We start from the raw sequence: 21,544 nt of genomic DNA, 5'->3' as shown, positions 1-21,544 counted from the left end.
TCAGTTCTTTTTCTGTATCTATTTATAAGCTCTCGTGTCTTTTCTTTCCTACCAGTGCATTACCAAACATTTTGTCAGATTTCAAGGGGAGCACTGGACTTAGCAGAGTGGAATTCACAGGATTTGTATTTTTGATGCTGCTCTGGTCTCAGGGTGATAAATAAATATGTGCAGGGTCTTGTATGTTTCGTGCCACTTTTGGCATAATGTAACTTGATGCAGAAAATAATAAAATTACAAATGGAAAAATACTTTGAGATATATAGGACAAGTAAATGCATGCGGCGATTAATACAGATGAAGATAAAAATATACACAAGTATCAGGTCAGACATGTTGTTACTTTTTATTCTGTGGTGTATTTTTATTTCATATTTATATTATAATGCCCAAAGGCCCTAATGAAGGTCAGGGCCATATAGTGCTAGACCCTGTACAGACACAAGTCACATCTACACCGACATTCTCTTTTCTCCCCCCCGCCCCCCCCCCGCCCCAATCTCAGAGCCCATATTGATTGGGCTAGCACTATGGGGCTAAAAATAGTGTAGACCAGTGGTCCCCAACCTTTTCCATGGGGCGGGTGCCGGACGACTAGCCGCCGAGGACCGTGGCCGCTGGACAAGCAGCCACCGAAATGCCGCCATGAAGCGGCAACGTCAAGAGGCGTTGCTGCTGAGATGCCGCCGTGAAGCAGCGTCATCAAGGGGCGTTGCCGCTTTTCGGCGGCTGCTTTTCCGGCGGCCAGTAAGCGGGCACACATGGATGCCCCGGCGGGCACCACATTGGAGACCCCTGGTGTAGACGTTCCCGCTGGGGTTGGAGCCCAGGCTTGGAAATTTGGTGAGTGGGGAGGTTCTCCAAATCCGGGCTCCAGGCCCAGCTGGAACGTCTACACTGCTGTTTTTAGACCCTTAATGAGTCCAAATCAGTTGACCCATGCTCTGAGACTTGCTACAATATTATTTTTTTACATTGTTACATGTACCCTAAGTCCCTTCATGTTGTAGTCTCATGGCCTCTGTCTTCAGCAGTGGGTGTGGAAAACTTACTGATTGTGTCGACAAGACAGTTTTTTGTACCATTCATGTAATGGTGCGGAAGATGGTTTTGTCCCATCTACATTGTTAGACTTTTAAACCATAAACCATAGTTCAATCTTTTAAGCACTGCTTCCTTGGGATTTGTTCGTGACAGCTGTTGTCAGAAGTGATTCCTGAATCTGTACTACGTTATAGACTAGGCTAGGGTGTGCAGTGATTCAACTGGAAATTCTGTTATTCCTCTGGCATATAAGAAGCATTACATTGACCAGCAGTAGTTCCTTATTGTCTTTTTCTGCTAGGCAAAAAAAAGTCACAAAGGATTTAGGAGTATAAAACTGATGTGTCCTGAATAGTGGAATACTCTAGAACTCAAGTGAATAGAAACTCTGGATTAAAAAAGCTCTGCTAGGCTAGCTAAAAAACCCCATCGGAATGATTATATGAGCCTGTGTTACAATTTAGTATGTGTGTATTTTACATTGCTGTGCCTTTAACCAGTAAAGTTTAGCTTAATATGAAAGAGAGAGCACAGATTTAGAATAATCCCTGGCATCTAATTGTTGGACTAGTTTAAAGTTATAAAATGAGTCAGGTAGATCTAGCCATCTGGATAATGATTATATCCGTTCACGTTATTTTATTATAAAAAATATCAGTGGGAAAAGAAGAATATGAATTGGCCAACAAAGCTTCAGACTGTGTGAGCACTCTAATAAGTCAGGATCTGTGTCCTTCAATTATATAATAATTTAAAAAGGGAGAGTTTGGGCATTGCACAGGTAGAACAGCTGCACTTCTCAGGAGACTGAAGGTATTTGGCTTTTCGCTTTGTACCTTACAAACAAATTTCAGATGTGCAGGTGTCCTGCTGTAATAGCACACCTTGTGATGTGTCACTGTCAATATCTAGTGTTGCAGAAAAACGGAAATGATAAATTATGTTTTTGTTTGCTGTTACGTCTTGTTACTGTAAGTAGGATTTTATTATGCTAACTGATAATGAGATTGAAGCAAAAATGTAAAGAGGCTTTTCTGGACCTGGGATTGAAATGACACAATTTTGCAGTGTTGAAAATATCGGCATAAGGGGCTGGTGGACTTGCTGGGAGCTCCTCTTGAGATTACAAGAATTAAGGGGACAAGGGGAGACAAGACATTTTACTTTATTTCTATAATATGTATAATTCAAGAAAAAGTTTGAAATGTCAGTAAAAACCGATTCTTTGCCTCCTGTTTCTTAAAGCAGAATTTGCCTGAAATAAAGGTAATAAAAAGATTTGAGATCCTAACTAATTTATATGAGTTAAACCAAATTAAAATACTCGTTTAAAAAGTCTTTTGCCATCCAGCTCCTTTACAATAGCCCTGTGTTTAAAAAAAAAAATGTACTTAAGGAATAGCTGAAACTGTTCAAAAGAGTGAATAGTTGTGATAAATATCTAATTTGTGGTGAAACCAAGTGGCTAATTGTTGCAGTCAAAAACGTCAGCCATGCAAAGGTACCCTTATGACCCAGCAATGGCTGTAGCCTTTAGCTTGTTAATTTCCTTGGTACTGATTTGCTTAAAGAAAGTTGTTTAGGGAGAGATGACTTTGGCAAACTGCTGCCTTGTCTCTTCCATCTCCTCCCCCCGTCAGCAGGGCTTTGTCTCAGGGACACGTTGGTCCTAGGGAGGAGGAGAGAAGCTGGCTTTGGATTGGCGGAGGGAAGTGTTTCCCAGACTGTCCATTGTTTGCCTGTAAGTGAGGGAGAGATGCGGGGGGAGGGGAGAATGGGGTTGAGGGACTGAGAAACCTGCGCCGCACAGCAGCCATACCGAGAGCCCAGAGAGATTTCAGTTGCTTGCCTGCTCTACAGTGAAAAAACAGAGTTTAAATCATTAATTCCTCTTCCGTGCTTGAAACGCTGCATTAGTGTAGGTGGAGCTTAGTCGGACTGAACAATAATGATCTAGCAATTAAAAAAAAAAGACACCACACTTTTGTTTACAGCCCGTTGTTGCAATCCTGCACTGACAGCGAGGGGGACTCAGTGACCTACTAGGTCTCTTCCATCTCTGTATTTTATAACTCTAGTTTGCTTCTCCAGACAGAGAAAGAGATGACCTCTGCATTCTTCTTTACAGAATAATCAGTAAACAATAATAGTTCCTGAAGTTTCAGCTTCCTGCTGCGAGGCACTGAAATGCTGCATTGTATAGCGAGATGAATAACTGCCTGTCGACACATTGGTAGTTAATGATTAATCAGCATGAGGTAGACCTAGGAAGAGGCATGAGAAAGCCTTGTTTTCTTTCGGGTTGGTAGAGTTAGAGCACAGCAAATGATCTTTGTTTTCTGTTCTGACTGCCAGTGATTGTGAAACACGCTTCTTGGACAGGGCTGACGCATGGATATAAATACACGACCTGAAGGTTTCAGAGGAGCCCCTCTGCCAACGTTACCGAAGGTCGTGATGGCTTTTGTTGTCCTCTTGTCCCCTCTTCCCAGCCCTTCCGATTGTGGACAAAGGTTGCACCACTCAAAGTCCTTGTTTCCTCTGCTGCTGCTCCTTGCAGTGTATCTCCCGCCATCTTGCATTAACTTGCGATCACAGTATTGAAATGTATCCTTAGTACCGCTTCTCCTCCCCCAACGCTCTAGAAAGTATCATTTTCTTGTAATGTATGGTTCTGCTGCAGTAACCTGTCTTGTGATGCAGCATTGCAGATCTCCCCTCCTCTCCCTTTAGGATCAAATAGCATGGAGCAATGCAGTCCCCCTTCTATCAGCAACTGCAAAGACAGGAGCAGCTCGGAGAGCAGCCAATGGGTGGGGCTGGGTCGGATCACTAGACAGATTAATCCTCACGATGGGGTACTATAGGATGTGTGTAATCAAAGGGCACAGACCGCGTTGGGGCAAGGAAAATGCAAATCTTCCTGTGTCAGCAGCTGGCTCTGGACGCTTAGCACTCTCTCGTGCTCCCCCCCCCCTTGCTTGCTTGTCCCCCGCCACCCTCAAGAAAGGCGATTATTACAGATCATCCCCATTGCACGTCAAGGCTATAGTGCAGCAAACTAAAGCCGCACATACATTTTAGCATCTAGGTAGAGGAGAGATTAAAATGAATCATCTCAATTAAAGTTGGATTATTTAGGACTATTGCTGCCGTAGGATACCAGAGTAATTTAAATTGCTCATGCATTTGCCTGCCTAAACAGCCCACGGGGAAAATCCATGGGTTTTTGTACAGTGAGGATATCTGTTCCTCTAACACGTAAGGAAAATGATTTCAGGCATTCAGCAAAGATTGGTTGTATTATCAGCCAGACTATTTAAAAGTATTGCACTAAATCTCCTGTACATTTGTAATCTAAAATACAAAAGATTGAGCAAAGTATTTTTTTTGTTTGAAATAAATAAAATTATGATTCTGCATTTCACAGCACTCAAGGTAGTTTTTTACACAAGAATTAAAACAGTTTGTCAAGCAAATTGTCGCGTGAGCATGTCATTTTTAATATAAAACTTGCTAATAGATAACTTGGGATTTAGGTATAAAAGACATAGTATTGCTCTTTGCTTGCTTTGGTGCATGAGGATCTAATTCTGTTGATGTACGGCATGTACTGCACTTCTTGTTCTCCCATAACTTAAATAGAGGCATAGGTGAACATTTGGTAGATTACTGGATCTCAGTTTATGCTGTGGTGATTATAAACAGCTCCTGGATATTTTTTAATCAGTTTTTATAAACTTGGAAGTGCCATAACTAGCAAAATGGGAAAATAAAAAGTTTGTCAGGCTAGTAAGTGGAAACCAGTATTTTAAGAGCACTTGTGTGAAATGTAACTGACAGATGGCGCAACTACATTGTTAGCTAGGCTATATATAATTGCACTCTCAAAGGTCATTAGGATATTTTTTGTGAGGAGTTCATGATTCAGTTGTTGCTAAAAACAAAGTATGGAAAAACGCTGTCAAATTGGATTTGTAAATGTTGAGAAAATAAAAATGCAAATTGATAGACTAGGTGCTACACACTGAATTCATAGAGACTCAAAGGAAAACAAAATTGAAACACTTAGTGCTCTCTCATCTTTTCCTTTTTTAGTCTTGTAGGGGACCAGTTGTTTTTGTTTTTTTAAATGTTCTGGTGGGAATCAGATGTATTTCAGTCACACTAGTAAATACCTAGATTACCATAAATGACCATGAGGACAGTTAATCTCACTTTAACCAAAGGGCCTCTGCTCACTTTTTTCCTTCCATCCTCTCCTCTTGACTCTTACACATCTTGTTTCTTTGTACGTTCTTATTATCCCTCTCACTATTTCTCTACCATATTCCTTTTTCTTCTGGTCTCTGCAAATATTGTTTTAAATGCAAGTCCTAATACAACTATCCAGCCTACCACAACCTCATCTGAGCTGATGGGGAAACTTTCAGAAGCCCCTCCTTCTGAAAGTAGCCTTTGAATATTCTGTAAATGCAGAAAAACTCAGAGTGAAAATTGTGGATTTTGAGAATTTATTCGAGTGCAATTTTTCTAGTGATCTTGGTATAACCTTCTGAGGGTTTTTGTAAAGTGCTTTTAAATTATTATAATCATATCTGTGATACCCCCAGGGTGCAATCTGGACTGTTGAACAGCGGTGTCCCCTCAGTTCTCCAACCGAGGGTGCCTTTTACGCTGTGAGAGCAACCATTCCTGATCTGCTCAGACAATATCTAGCATGTAAATTACTCCCAGCTATGCTGTATGAGTGCTATGGCCAGCCACTCTTGAATTACACTGCAGAGCAACACCAGCAAATTCCCAGTCCCAGACTTTTCCTCAGAAATGTGTGTCTTGTCCAGGAGAGGGCTGGGCAGTAGAAGCGCATAATAAAGTCTGTCATTTTATTAATAGAAAATGATATGCACAAATCCTGTTATTTCAAATGGAGTTTCCCAAGCACTTCAATCCAAGCACACTGGTTTAAAGAACACAAGTTTGTTAACTACATATAGATTTTAAGTGATTACAAGTAATAAGGCATAAAAGTCAGAATTTGTATAAGAAAATGAAAAGCAAAACGCAGCTAATATCTAACTTAACAAGCTAAGTGAATTCAAAGCAAAGGTCTCTCACCACATGTTCTAGCAGTCTTACTGGCTGAAATCCTTTCAGTCAGGATCTCTCCCCCCAATTCAATGCTGCCTCCTTTGTTCTTCAGATCTTGTTGATGTCATGTGGGTAGATAGAGAAGCAGAGACATAATTTGAGGTCTGACCCTCATTCTTATACTTTGAGAATTTATTCTTATTCTTTTGAGAATCCTCTTCAGTGGGGGTTCCGGAGACAAAGATTGTGGGAATAGGAACCTCCAGCTGTTTGTTTGCCAAGGTGTAAATTTCTCGCGCTCACCTTTTTTCCTGCGAAGAATGGCCACTAAACCAGGTGGTGGTCCCTTTGATTTTGTTGACACCTAGCTGAGGCATCAGTTTGCCTTTTGTCTCTGAGGAACTGGTTTGTGGCTGCTTTTCTAAACTTGGACTATGTCTCAGTAATGTCATAAAGAAGAATTTTATAAGTTTACATACAATGTTGCCACACACATTTTACCAGAACAATAATGATCAGCAAATTGAGTTTTCAAATGATACCTCACAAGGCATACTTTGTACAAAACTTATCATAGCCTTATAAAAGGGGTGAACATCAAGGTACAGACTGTTCTACTTTCCCTTTAATTTAAGGCAAATGGCAGTACCTGTATTTGTTTTAAAGTGCTAGACACTGTAACCTCTATTTTCACACACAGGCTGCATCTACACTGCCACTTTCAGCACTAAAACTTTAGTCATTCAGGGGTGTGAAAAAACATCTACCGAGCGACAAAAGTTTTAGCGCTGAAAAGCGCCAGTGTAGACGGCACTTTATCATAAATCTACCACCGCTCATTCGAGGCTGTTTTTTTTTATCGCCGGGAGAGCTCTATCCCAGCGATAAAGTGTGACTACACTGCCCATGTCACAGCGTTGGCGCGGCCGCGCTGTAATGTGGGCAGTGTAGACGTACCCTAAGTTCTGTCTCCTCCATGCTGCTTTTCATTTACAGTGCTGCCCAAGGCTTTTATATTCAACAAGCAACCTGTTCATTTAATTTTAAAGATGCTTTTGTTAGCTACATGTATTATTTACTGGAGAGTGAAGAGTATATTTGGTACTGTATGAAACCGAGGAAGATAGAATCTACATCTAGATTTAGTTAGCATTTGATTGGAAAGTCCACTCATGGGGTAGCTTTTGCAATTTTATTTAAACTATTAATGAAAGTCGTGCATGTAACGCAGTCAAACATAGCTCCTGAAATAATCTTCACCCATGATATGCTTGCTATTGATTGTGACCTCTTTTTCCTCCTGGAGCAAGTAGCTGAGAACAGCTTTGATAATTGCTTAAGGTTTAAGAGTGTCTAATTTTACCTTTTTATCACAAATTTTATAGCAACTTACTGTATCCTCATGAATCAGTAATACTAATTTTTGTAATATCCTTGTCTTTACAATTTATAAATGTCTTACACTTTCTCCTGCATGTTCCACCCCAGTTTGTCAAGAGCTTCCAAATTCTGCATTTTACATTTTGGAAGTGTTTTTTATTTTTTGTAACTAATGAACGTGTGCAATAAAATGCCATTATCTGCTTTTTAGAAACTTCTTGACTGAGTGAATTGGCTGTTCAAAATTTTAATGTGGAGCTTGGCATACGTAGTGCCTCTAAACTGTTTCAAAAACATACTTAACACAAGAGACTCTTCATCTTCCTGTTTTTTAAAATTTTTGTTTGTATCAGTTTATACAAGTCCTTGTAGTATGTTGCTTGTAGTTTTTTGCAAGGAGTTGAATTCATATCCATCATTCATTAAATCCTTGCTCTTATTAATAAGCCATGGTTACAACTTATCCTGTGTTTCAGTTACTTAATATCAGAACATATACTAAGCAGGGTCGTGTCACATTTCTTAAAGCTTTCATGAATGTAACTAGTGTGTTACTGTTTCATAATGGGGAGTTTAAAGTTGAATTCTAGTAGCATAGTCCAGAGGTGCACTTGTAGGTCACACTTTAAAAGTGAACTAAGAAGCTATTGTAAATAAATAAGTTTGAGATCAGAAATCCGTATCGGAATTAACAACGTTGTTTTAACACTGAATTAATTAAATTTAGATCAGAGTAGTAAAATAGCTGCGTCAAGTTTTTTCTTAGTGTTGCAGCTTTTTTATTTGTAATTATTTTGACGGTTTTGTAAGGTTAATTATGTCGAGATTGTCAAATCAGATGAAAAATTAGGAGTACCTTTGTAACTATAAATGCCTTTTTATTTCTTAGGCTGTTGTTTGGGAATATAGTCTATTGAGATGGATCTCTTGGTAGCCTAACCAGAAATGCGTCTCAGATCAAAAAGGAAAGAAGCCTGAAAGTAGTTACTGAAAGTACAAATGGTAATTTTCCTCTTAGACAGCTGCCTAGGAAAACCCAAATCCTTATTTTGAAATGAGTTTACTTACTATTTAGAAGACTCAATTGTTTGAATATGTATTTTTTTTTTACACTTCAGTATTTTTCAATATGATCTTTTGTATTAGCATTAATATATTTGCTTTGCTTTGTTTTTTTGCAGATATGGACGTGTTGAAAGTGTCAAAATTCTCCCCAAAAGGGGGTCAGAAGGTGGAGTGGCGGCCTTTGTGGATTTTGTGGACATCAAAAGTGCACAGAAGGCACACAACTCTGTCAACAAAATGGGAGATAGAGACCTACGGACGGATTATAATGAACCAGGAACCATTCCGAGTGCTGCTCGGGGATTGGATGATACAGTTTCCATAGCATCTCGTAGTAGAGAGGTTTCTGGGTTCAGAGGAGGTGGGGGGGGCCCCACTTATGGCCCCCCACCATCACTTCATGCACGGGAAGGACGTTATGAGCGGAGACTTGATGGGTAAGTTCCAAGGTTTCTCTAGGCAGGTATTTTGTATTTGATATGGTGAGAAACGCAAACTCATATATAGGGCCCCCAGATGGATTTAAAATTTTGGGAATGATCTATGTTTCCTATTTTGGGTTGGAAACGGAAGTGATTCCTATCCCAGTGGCTGGTATCTTGTGGATCCATAGAGGATGTTTTCTGCAGCTGGTTGGATATCTACTCTTGAAATAAGGTGATCTTAAGATGGAAGATTTCCTGTGGCCAGCATCGATATTGGAGTTATTCTTCTAGAAGTAATGATTCCATTTTTTGGATAAAATTAAGGCCTTATTCGGATGTATCACTGCTACCAGATGGAGCTATATTGCTGCAGCACAAGTTCTATGTGGAGTATCTTCGGAATACTAGAAAATAAGATTATTTGAAAGCTTGATGCATAGTCCTCAGTTTTTACTGTATACAGTTTATATATTAATTGGATTGTCACCAAAAATTTCTAGTAGACTTCAGTGATGCAGCATCTTGGATTCTACAAACAACATTTAGGCATGGAAATACATATTGGATGAAGAAGATTGAAGGCAGCTTTTGATGTTTCCATTTTGGATCTACATCATTTCCAGGTTATTGGGATTATTCTTCCTGATGGTATTGTCAAAAAAAGATGGACATTTCTAAAATTTGGAAATTATAGTCATTCTAAAAGTACTGGAATAAGAACCACTGCCTTGAATTTATGGGATGGTATACAGCCAAGATGTATATGATGGTGTACAGCCAAGGGGAGTGGATTACTATCTAGTATCTTAAAAAGCCATTTGCTACTGCACAGTTAAAGGTACTTTAGTTTTAAGGACATGGTGCTAATAATCAGTTTGTGGATACATCAATCAAAATTGACTGGGCTGGATGGTTACAAAGGTGGATAGAGGATACCGGCTGGCCAGCCATGATGCATTCCCTCATACATTGGGTGTACTTCTACCAGCTGCTTGATTCAGACTTAGGGCCGGAAATTAAAATAATGGATGCGTTTCTAAGTGTCAACTGTCTCAAGAAAGAAGTCTGGGGGTTTCAGAGTTATGGTTTCAGTTTGGGACTACTTGCTTCCCGTGGATTTTTTTTATCTTGTCACTCAGATTTTTTTTCTTGTTGGTTCATCTAAAATATCATTTGACACCCTTACCCATTAAGAAGGTGGATTACCCCTATAAGAGGGGCCAAAATTGGGGAAGTTATGTTCACAATTCTCTCCCTAGATTTAATTGGGAATATAGGTCGTGTTTCCACACTTGGAAAAGGTTGGTATGCCCTGCCCTGTGTATATTAGCCCCTCTCCTAACCCAAATCAAACCCTCTCTTTCCACTAACTCCAGTAGTTCTTTGTACTAATAGATAAATCAGAAAAGCACTGTAGCCATTAGATGTTCAGCTCTGCTAGCTCTTGTGTCTGTCTTCTGTGTCCTTTTAATGGATAAGGACTTTGTTCTTTTATGTCAGCTATAACAGTAACCTTCTAGCAGTATTGCTTTGTCTGTTACATCATTAAATTATCTTTCACTGGCTAACATTTGATAGGGTGCTAAATGCAATCATTGATAAAATTGTTGATTTTTCCTTCAAAAGGGGGAAAGAAAGAGAAACTCTTATTTGTTAGGCCTTGAAATAGTTTTCTAATGCCATAGTTACAAGCAACAGATAAGGAAGTAGAAGAATATGTAATGAATTTTAAATAGGACAGAAGTGATTGGAATTTTATTTTACGTTTTGTTAGTGTGGTTAGCTTTTTTTAAAGAGAGTTGGGAAGAAAAAAATGCAGTCTAGGCAGGCACTTACACTCTGCCTCACCTTAAGGTTGCATACTAGTAAGAAACATAGGCTGGGTATACTGTAGAGATTCTGGATCCAGGGCTTCTGTGGGGCATATTTGTAAATTACTGAGGTAACTTTTCAAGATATTCATCAAAGAAGATTCTAATCCAGCTACCAGTTTGAAAAAACTGAAATATTTCCATGATTTTTGATAGAAGACAAATCCTATGATGCGGCAGAAGAAGAGGAACTATGGAGTGAGTTGGGTTATTAAAATCCAGGGAATTGATAATTAATTGGTTCTCCAGGAAGAATCTGAGAAGGTAGAGGGGATAGGTTAAAATGTTCCTCATAAAATGGATAATTAGATTTTGAAGTTAACCTAGACACTGGCATATTTATAATTGTGAAAATATGTTCTCGATCATTCTTAATCTGTCATATTGTAGACATGTCTTGAAGACATACCATCCTGGTACCTGACTAAATTAGAATACTAAGCTATTTGAAATATTCTGTTAACTTCATCTTTCAATTTTTGCTATACCCTTATTTGAGATAGCACGCTAACATTCTTAGAACATAGAACTGTCCTCCAATGTTGTACAAAATGTTTTTAATATTGAAACACAGAATGGGCCTTAGCTACTTTAAACCAATGTGTTTCAGTGACATAGGGAGGATATATAAATCCTTTGACTGCAATAACAAATTGAAAATCTTAACAATTAAACATACCCAGCAAAGCTAATTTATATCTCTTCATGTGGGGTTTTAATCCTTTTTGGGACCTCCATCCTCTTTGCTAAATCTCAAGGATAACTATCAATTTATTTTTCTGATATTAGCAATCAAAATATTTGTTTAGGAGGAGCAACATACCCAGGACTCTAGGTGTAGAATTCTGATAATATCAAAACTCCTTGTAATGAGAATGGAAATGTTTTAAAGAAGATAACCTAATTTGTTGGGTTTCTCTGTGGGAGATAACTAAGATCCTATCTGAATCACGGAATGATTTTCAAATAATTGTGGCTGATTTGTGGACAAAACATGGACAGTTATGGAAAAGTAATAATGGGCCTTTATTAACAGCAATAATTTGGAAAAGCCACATTAGACCTATTTAAGAAAAATTTGTTGGAACAATATAAACTCTCAACTATTATGTTATACCTGTGAATTTTTTGATAACCAGACAATTTGCTACAACTACAGGGCTGTAATGAGGACGGGGCAAGCCGTTGGGGGGAAAGGGGCAGAGCGCGGAAAAATGAGGAAAGAAACTGGTAAGGGCAGAGCCCTGCAGCGGGCATGGTAATGCCCCCCCCTTACTTCTGTGCTGCTCTAGCCCCTGCTGGTTTTTTCCCCCATCATTTTTCTGCCCAGTCTCTTCCCCCCCGCTCCCCCCCCCTTTGCACCCTTGGTTTTAACCACCCTGGTTAAAAGCCCTGCCCAAAACGCTCCAAGATCATTTAATGTACTAATGGGGGGGAAAAGTGTGTGGTGCAAACCTTAACATGTATGCAAAATTAGGGACTGCAGAGTATGCAAATTTAAAATAAAATTGTGGTGGAAGCTTAATATTGCTGAATCTGCCATGTCCACAATATCACAAATGAAGTAGGACCTTAGATATAACCCCTTTTGAAAGCAGCTTCTTACTTCTGGGTCATGCTTTGCATTGAGGCTTTCATGGCTATAGCCTAATTTGTAATGATATTTCTGCAGAAACATAATAATAAGATGGAAAATAAATGTTAAAATTCATTAACACATTTTTAAAAACTAGATGATGGATGCAGGAAAACAATGGTTTTACTTAAAAGTATAAAGACTTACTTAAAAATAAAATAATTCAAATTCCACATGAAAATGTGAAAAAAATTGATATATTCTGCTTTGAAGGACACTGGTCATGAAAGCCCAATTTATGATTAAAGCAAAATGATTGCTCAGCTCTACTGTGTATAAATACAACTTTGGAGTCAAGTAAAATGTTTAAGTGTGTCAGTGTTTGCTTAATAGGTTATTGCTGTTTAGTGGAGAACCAGCTGCAAAAATACAGTCAGTGCTGAAGTAAATGTTTGCATGACTTGCTTTTTGTTTTGCTTACCCTTGTCTGATTGATTAAATATTTTTCCCCCTTATAAATGCAGGGCTTCAGATAACAGGGAGCGTGCTTATGAACATAGTGCCTATGGACACCATGAACGGGGGACGGGAGGATTTGATCGGACAAGACATTACGATCAGGATTACTATAGAGACCCTCGAGAGCGGACATTACAACATGGGCTCTATTATACTTCCCGGAGTCGAAGTCCAAACCGTTTTGATGCTCATGACCCCCGTTATGAACCTAGGGCCCGGGAGCAGTTTACATTGCCCAGTGTGGTACACAGGGATATCTACAGGGATGATATTACACGGGAGGTACGAGGCAGAAGGCCAGAACGGAATTACCAGCACAGCAGGAGTCGGTCACCACATTCGTCCCAGTCTAGGACCCAGTCTCCCCAGAGGCTGGCTAGCCAAGCATCTAGACCCACAAGGTCCCCTAGTGGCAGCGGCTCTAGGAGTAGATCGTCAAGTAGTGATTCAATCAGCAGCAGCAGTAGTACCAGCAGCGACAGGTAGGTTAACAGCTTTTGGTTATCATGGATGCATTGTTAAATGAAACCAAACAGTGATCGGCTCGGTGTGAAGAAAATTGCTACAGTATAGTAATCCTTTTCTCCAGACAGCATCTGTAGTAAGCAAACATGAGGAATAGAAACCTCAGCTATCAAAATGTGGCACTAATCCCCAGTAATATCTGGGGAGACCCACTACAAATTATACTGAATTTTGTGCATGAATGCAGAAATGAACCGGCATGAAATAGAAGGACAATGCATCGCAAAACAGACTTCTCTTATTAGACAAGAGTGTAGTAGTTACTGATTCTTCAAATACTAGTGAATTTTCTGTAGTATACTGTGTACAAATAATTAAGTCCTACTAATGAGATGTCACTACAACCCTTTGCTACTACTGCTTTGAGAAGTTTTATAAATTTCTTTACAAGAAAACCATACACTTCTAGAAGAGTTTGCTTGTCAAAAAATCTTTAATATTCAATTCCTAGGGACTTCATATAGTCAGCTGCATGATGATTGCTTCAATATTTCTGCTATTTCAGAATTGCAGTATAAAGTGTATGTGGTCAAAATTAGAGTAATAATAACAAACCTATCAAGGAGCTGAATTTATTTGGGCAAACTGAAATATCCTGTTGACCTCACTCTCATTCACCTTCTTGAATTGTGATAAGTCTCTAAATCCGTTTACAGTGGTTAACAGCCTAATAGAAAAGTAGGGCTGGAAAGGACTCTGAGAGGTCATCTAGTCAGTCTATCCTTCTGTGCTGAAGCAGGACCAAATGTACCTAGACAATCCCTGACTGATGTTTGTCTAGCCCGTTCTTAAAATCCCTCAGTGACAGGGATTCCACAACGATGGTAATGCAAAATGTAACTGAACTGTTCGGTAAAGAGCTCAGTTGCTGAGTAAGTAGGGCAGGTTTTTAGAGCTGGAAATAGTTCTCTTGCTGACCAATTACTTTCCAGAAGAAAAATACTGAAACCTGTTATTTTTAAGAAATTCGTTATGACCGTAATATTAATTTGGATAGTCTGATGATCTCTTAGTGAACAGAATTTTACAACTGGTAACTCACTAATCAAAATAATTACTCTCCTCAAACAACTGTTTGAACTCATTCCAGAAGATAGAATGATTTTGAAGGGAACCTGCAAAAGGAAAGAAAACAGCTGAGTTTCTGCTCCTTTTGGCTTCTTTATGATGTATGAAAAGGCCCCAAGAGGGTTTCTTTCCTTCTGTTCTTCTAATTATTTATTTTTAAGGAGTTATTTTGCTGTTTTTTGATTTAGAAATTCAGATCTTATCTAGGCTGGCAGACTATGATGAGTGGAGAATTAGTGAAATGGTGATATCACAAGAGCAATTAAGAGAAAGAGACAAACCAACCATAAAACAGCCTCACTTAATATCCTGTCTCCTATTTTTCAGTGACAAATTAACATTTTAAATAAAGGAAACATTTTGCTAAAGATTTAACACCTTCAGACATGTTAAAATTTGAAATAAACATCACGGAGACCTCTCAGAGAAGATCAAATGTGACATGCCTGATATCTCTTAGTCTTAAAATGTAAGCAAGAAAAATATCTGTACTTTTGGATGGGCTTTATCCATCATAAAAAAAGAAAAGAAACAGCAGAAGCCCAGCTCACCTACATATTTACTGGATACAAGTGTTGTGAGACATTAAAATCTCCAACCTGGGGTGAAGAACTCAGAAATTCACAACACTAAGTATTGCCCCAATGGAACAAAGTGACATTTTTAATAAGAAACAATCAATATCAGTTATGTTTTGGTAGTTAATTTTCCCTGTAACTTTTATCTTAATGTTGCAAGATTAGATGTGTCTCTGAAAAAGAGAAATTTTGATCTTATTAACCAGAGCAGTGAATTCAGACTCAATGAAGTAAGTACTAGTAAGTTTTACAGATAGTGCCTTTCATCCTGAAGGAACACAAAATGCTTTTACACACTTTACAAACTATGGAATATAAAATAAAAAACATTATTATATCATTTACATAATAAAACATGTACATTACATCATAACATTAATTTCAAGAATAACTACTTTTTAAAAAGAAAAAGCACCTTCTTACTCAATAAGACCTCTTGTTACTTTAGTGACTGGGAATATATTATTGCCCTTATATAAATCGATGGTACGCCCTCATCTCGAATACTGCGTACAGATGTGGTCTCATCTCAAAAAAGATATACTGGCACTAGAAAAGGTTCAGAAAAGGGCAACTAAAATGATTAAGGATTTGGAACGGGTCCCATATGAGGAGAGATTAAAGAGGCTAGGACTCTTCAGCTTGGAAAAGAGGAGACTAAGGTGGGATATGATAGAGGTATATAAAATCATGAGTGATGTGGAGAAAGTGGATAAGGAAAAGTTATTTACTTATTCCCATAATACAAGAACTAGGGGTCATCAAATGAAATTAATAGGCAGCAGGTTTAAAACAAGTAAAAGGAAGTTCTTCATGCAGCGCACAGTCAATTTGTGGAACTCCTTACCTGAGGAGGTTGTGAAGGCTAGGACTATAACAGAGTTTAAAAGAGAACTGGATAAATTCATGGTGGTTAAGACCATTAATGGCTATTAGCCAGGATGGGTAAGGAATGGTGTCCCTAGCCTCTGTCTGTCAGAGGGTGGAGATGGATGGCAGGAGAGAGATCACTTGATCATTGCCTGTTAGGTTCACTCCCTCTGGGGCACCTGGCATTGTCCACTGTCGGTAGACAGGATACTGGGCTAGATGGATCTTTGGTCTGACCCGGTATGGCCTTTCTTATGTTCTTATTCCTGTTAACAATGCAGAGCTATGGAGAATGAAATGCATCCCGTTATGGTTTGTATAATCTATAGAATGGTTTACCAAGTTCCAAATGCATTTCCCATTGTTTTCAATGGGATGTAGGCAGGGATGAAAGTAACTTACAGGACTTACCGGTACTGCCGGAGTCTGAGGGGGGCGTGGCCTCAACCGGAAGAGGCGGGGCCTCTCAAGATTTAAAGGCTCTGGGGCACCGGCTGTGGCTGGGAGCCCCAGGGCCTTTAAATCAACCTGGGGCTCCCAGCTGCAGAGGTGGCTGGGAGCCCCCGGGGCTCAGGGGCAAATTAAAGGATCCGGGGCTCCGGCTGCCGCAGAGCTCCGGGCCCTTTAAATCCCCGCCGCCGAAGTCGGTGCGGTCTGGCATGGCGTACTGGCTCTTGCTGGTACACTGTACCGGACTGTACCGGCTTACTTTCACCTCTGGATGTAGGAATGTAAATAAAGGCAGAATTTCTCCTGCAATAAACATAGATGCCATTGGTTGACTCAGAAATTAAATGAGCTCTGAAACTGTAGTAGGGTGTCTCAGTGCTTTTGGAATACTTGAGATCCTTTTATGGCTTGGTCATTAGTGAAAGATTTTAAAAATATTTTGGAATTTACAGAAACACTATGAATTCTGTGGTTGATTGGCCATAAGTAGTGAAAATCACCAATGGTGCCCAAGATAATTCTCTCCCTCAAGCCTCTTTTTCATGTCTGTCTCACTTTCTCCATTGTCAGTTGTGAAGTAAACTGTATTTTTGTACAGCAGTAGGTCACTGCTAGACCCAAATGTAAGTATTTAGGGTCAAATTTTGGGAACTACTGAATGCTGAGCACTTTAAAAAAAATCTGGGTTTTAGGCAGTTTTCTGCAAGCGACCATGGAAAAATGAGCAGAAAAATAACGGAATCAAAATAATTATGGTGTCTTTTAGTTTCATTCTTTGAAAGACATAAACCATAGCAAGGGTCATACATAAGATTAGAAGATTTTCCCTAACTGGACAGTATTGTGAGGAAAGATGCTCTGCATAGTCTAGAAATGTAAACAAACCTTTGTCTTGCATAGGTTTGGCGTGTGTTGAATTCCACTTCAGTTAAGCTTCGTTTTATGTATATATTTTTAAGAGGTCTTTTGTTATCGTTGGATGCTTTCTTTGGGGTTTTGTGATGAGAACCTGCAAATGAGTAAATTAGAACATAAAAGACCAAAAAGGACATTCTCTCTCAAAATATCAGAGAGGAAAGCTGACTTATGTGAAAATCTCTGAATGATTCACAGATTTTTGTTTTATTTAAAAAAAGGTAGTAATTTTTAAAGTCAATTGAGTTAGCACATTTCTCGTAGTTGCATGTGTTTTGTCATTAATTTTAAAATCTCCATTCAGCAACATATTGAAGCACGTGGCATTGAGGACAGAAGTGTTTTAGATCTCCTATGATCCTTCAATTCAGTAAGGGAGCTTTCATAGCAGACACTAAAAAAGTAAGAAATCATTCTGAATTTTGTGTGCACACATATAAAGTAACTAGAGTTCCTTCCCATTCTTTTTTACAAGAATGTTTGTTCGGTGCTTAAGTTCAAGGTAGGGTTGTTTTTTTTTTTTTTTGGGGGGGGGGGGTTTACTAGCTAGTTGCATAATTAGCTGAAATTCGCACCATAAGGTGCAAGCTCCTGTCCAAATATTATAGCACCAGACTCAGCATATATGCAAAGTAGTTATGTTCATTCTCAAAAAGCATTTGTAGAGTTTTTTTGTAGCACTGAATGAAATGTACAGCAAGAAATTCTATTTAGTGTCTGAAAGTGAATTTGAGTATTATGCCATTCATAAGGTGTTCCCAAAGTTGTAATAACAGGTAATTTATAGATTAGAGATCATTTAAAAAAAATTTACTTGAATTGATCAGTAGTAAAGTTCCTTTTCCTACAGCAACAGAAACTATAGAAAATAAAAGCATTAGTGTTACTTATGATTCTTTAACACAAAATATACCCCAAAAAAATCACAAGAACTAGTGCGTTTTAATCACAGGAAGAATAAGTGCAACAAAAAGTTAAACCTTTCCTGGGAGCATGGAGTCTAGAATACATTGTTTTGTTCGTTTGGTGAAAGTAGAAATTAGCAAATTTAGTTTCATTACATAATACCAACTTTTCCCTATCATTGTCCCCTCCTCCTTCTCTTCTGCTTAGAGTTTGTTTGCCAGCTAGTGATGAATCATTGATTTTAAAATGGGATTTAGGATTTTTGAGTGGGTTAGGAGATGTCTCTGCATGGGACAGTTGAAAAATTATTGCAAATGTAGATACTTGGATACTTTTGGGCTGGTCATGGTGATCAATGAGTAAAAGAATTCCGTACAGATAAGTCATATGGAATGAAGAACTTTACTGGAATGAAGAGTTCACCTGAATGGTACTTTGTATCTCTTTTTATAAATACATGAAAAGTAGGTTATGGCTCTTTACATTAATTTAGTGAATATTCTTATAGTGGCGGAGAGAGACTGGGGCAGAGAATTTTTTTAAAAAAAATTGCTTTCATTTTGAGTATTTATAGCAAAGGCAATAATTATCCGCAGGATGAAAACTTCTAATCTTCACCTTTTTGTTCAGATAAAGCCATATGCCACTTTGATGTTATCTTAGACTTAGGAAATGTGAATTATGAAAAAAAATATTAAGTATAAGAAATCCAACTCTAGTGTCCTCAGTTTTGTAGCAGTCAACAACAGTCTCATTTTGTTCTTTCTTGTGCTTTTGTTCATGTTTCTGTGTCTGTGCTACATCTAATCTAAATATAACCAGATTATCCTCTTAAAAAATGTCACCTTTTTGGGAGTATATCAAGTTTCTCCAAATTGACTACAGGCAGATATTTTTCAGATGGCTTTAAAGAAGGAAGAGGTGTCTTGCTATTGAGAGACAGAAATACAGAGAGCAAGACATCTCTTCCTTCTTTTAAAGACATATGAAAATTTCCTGCCTGTAGTCTGTGTAAGTCTATATGTGTATATATGTATTTTGTATGTGTGTGTGTGTGTGTATGTGTGTACACATAATAGTTTGATATATATGATTTACACAAAAACAACGAGGAGTACTTGTGGCACCTTAGAGACTAACAAATTTATTTATTTACACAGATGGTCAGTAATGCTGATGTTGACATATGCAAAATACATTACGTGACCATTATATGATCTCCTCCTAGCTGGTAAACTAATTCTAAGGCCATGGCTACACTATCACTTATGTCCTCGAAATTTACGTCGCTCAAGGGTATGAAAAAACCATCCCCCTGAGTGACATAAATTTCATCCGCATAAGTGATAGTGTGCAAAGCTCTTCCTCTGGCATAGCTGCCGCCACTCCTTGGGGATGGTTTAATTATGCCGATGGGAGTGAGTTCTCCCGTCGGCATAGAGTGGCTATATGAAACATCTTACAGTGGCGCAACTGCATTGGTACAGCTGTGCCTCTGTAAGCTCTCTAGTGTAGACATAGACTAAATGTTGAGGTTTTAGGCTTATTCTCTGGGATAGAAACCAGGATAAGCCTATTAGCCATCTCATCGTATGAGAGTGATAACTATTTCTCTCTCCTTCAGAAATGCATTAATTTGAACACTAAAACTATTGGCTGTTTATAGAGAAGAGGGGAGAAAACATGCATATTGTATTAGTTCATCTGGATCCCTTTAGAGTAATCAATTAAAAATATTACATAATAAGTTTTACCTTTTTCTGAAAGTCTGCTTCTTTTAGTTGCCTAATACTTTCCAGAGGCGGCATAACTTATTGTGTTTATACCCTACTGTGAACTAGTCAGCAAAATGGTGTAGCTACTTTGGGGCTTTTTGGTCAAAAATACAGCAGTATTAATCACTTGCATTACAAAGAGTATATTATTGATGTTCAAGTGTTGAGTAAACAGCATTTTGGATTTGTTATCCTGGGGATTGCTGGCATTTATTCTGATATAGTGCAGCCTTTATTTAGCTCTGTTAGGTGATATGTTCTACATCAATTACCCATATTTGTGACACATCTTCATGTGTGATTTAAAAAAAACCCCATTTTAATTGTTTCTCTGGGTTTAAACCTCCCAAAGGTATATTTGCAATCAAAACGGGGGCCGAATGACTGTTCGGACTCTTGGATAGAGTTCATATGAAGCTTTGCTAGAATTGCTTGAACTGGTTACTTCAGTGCATGTGGGAGGAAGAGGGGTTTAAAAAAAGGTATGTGTGTTGGAAATGACCCACTCTCTTAATATGCACTTTAGGGAGCTGTTCAGATTTAATGTGATTTTTCTGGGAATAAAATGAGAACAAGTCAGACAGCAGTTTTCAGAGTATATAAGCAAAGAGGATTGTACGCGGAGAGAGTTTGCTGCATCTGAATAGTGGGGATTGGGGAAGCAAGGAACTGCTTGTTTGTGTCTCCAGAACCAGTCTGAACTGGAATCATCCAGTTTGATTTGGCTGAATGCCACCTCCCAGAGGCTGTATGTGAGCTGTGCTTCCTCCTTCTGCCTAGCTTCTACAGAGCAGGAGGGGGAAGGGCCGGGAGAGAGCCAGCAGGGTTCCAGCCATGTGACAGGCAGGAGGCTTGTGGTTTGCATTGTGGGGGAAGGGATGTGCTTACAAATGGTAAGTGAAATGGTAGCCAATTAACCCGGATATGTTACTGGGAAGGTGGCATTTTAGATACAGCAGTGGTGAACGTGGGACACAGAAATAAGCGGAAGTTTACTTCAGAAGCCTCCCACTCGACCTTCTTTTTGAATGAAAAAGTTAAACTTGTAAACCCCCTTCACACTGAAATTTTCCTTCTGCCATATGTTGTATGCGCATTGCAGTGTGTTGAATGGGTAATTAGAACATCAGAAATTAATTATAGCTGCCCCAGTAGGGCCTTTGTAGTTGTGTCTGAGTAATTTTTTTTTTTTTTAAATCAATTCCCTTATTTTTGTTAGGGTTTAAATGTTGCTGTTAAATTGTGCTTTGGACTAAAATTTTCCTATACACATATTTGGCTTGGAAGCAATTCATTTAAAAATTACTTTTAAAAAAATAAACTGAATATCTTTCAGTTTTTTTACAAAATCCTATTTAAAAAACTTGAGGGTCTGATGTAACTCAAAAGCAAGGAACCTCAGAACTAAAGATGAAATTTTGCATTAAACATATCCTTGTTATGCCTAGGTATTTTAGCATCCTATGAGGATTGTAATGACTATACA

The 21,544-nt window shown here is 38.6% G+C and overlaps 1 protein-coding gene across 5 annotated transcripts in view; it reads left to right on the top strand.

Moving 5' to 3' along the window:
* SPEN (spen family transcriptional repressor) overlaps positions 1 to 21,544 on the top strand; it is a 95,331-nt gene that overhangs the window by 22,008 nt on the left and 51,779 nt on the right. For 4 of the 5 annotated variants that reach the window (XM_024206433.2, XM_024206431.2, XM_024206432.2 and 1 more), the window contains exons 2-3: positions 8,697 to 9,017; positions 12,977 to 13,453. In XM_024206433.2, the coding sequence (XP_024062201.2) occupies positions 8,697 to 9,017; positions 12,977 to 13,453 (798 nt within the window). Of the gene's footprint in view, positions 1 to 8,696; positions 9,018 to 10,056; positions 10,307 to 12,976; positions 13,454 to 21,544 lie in introns of those variants that run through there. The other variant, XM_024206434.3, reaches the window with a different exon arrangement.

This window comes from Terrapene carolina, unplaced genomic scaffold (genome assembly GCF_002925995.2).
Source record: "Terrapene carolina triunguis isolate 2854851 unplaced genomic scaffold, T_m_triunguis-2.0 Scaffold714, whole genome shotgun sequence".
Classification (NCBI taxonomy): Eukaryota; Metazoa; Chordata; order Testudines; family Emydidae; genus Terrapene; species Terrapene triunguis.
The sequence above is the reverse complement of the archived record's forward strand: the minus strand, read 5'-3'. Positions and strand labels throughout refer to the sequence as shown.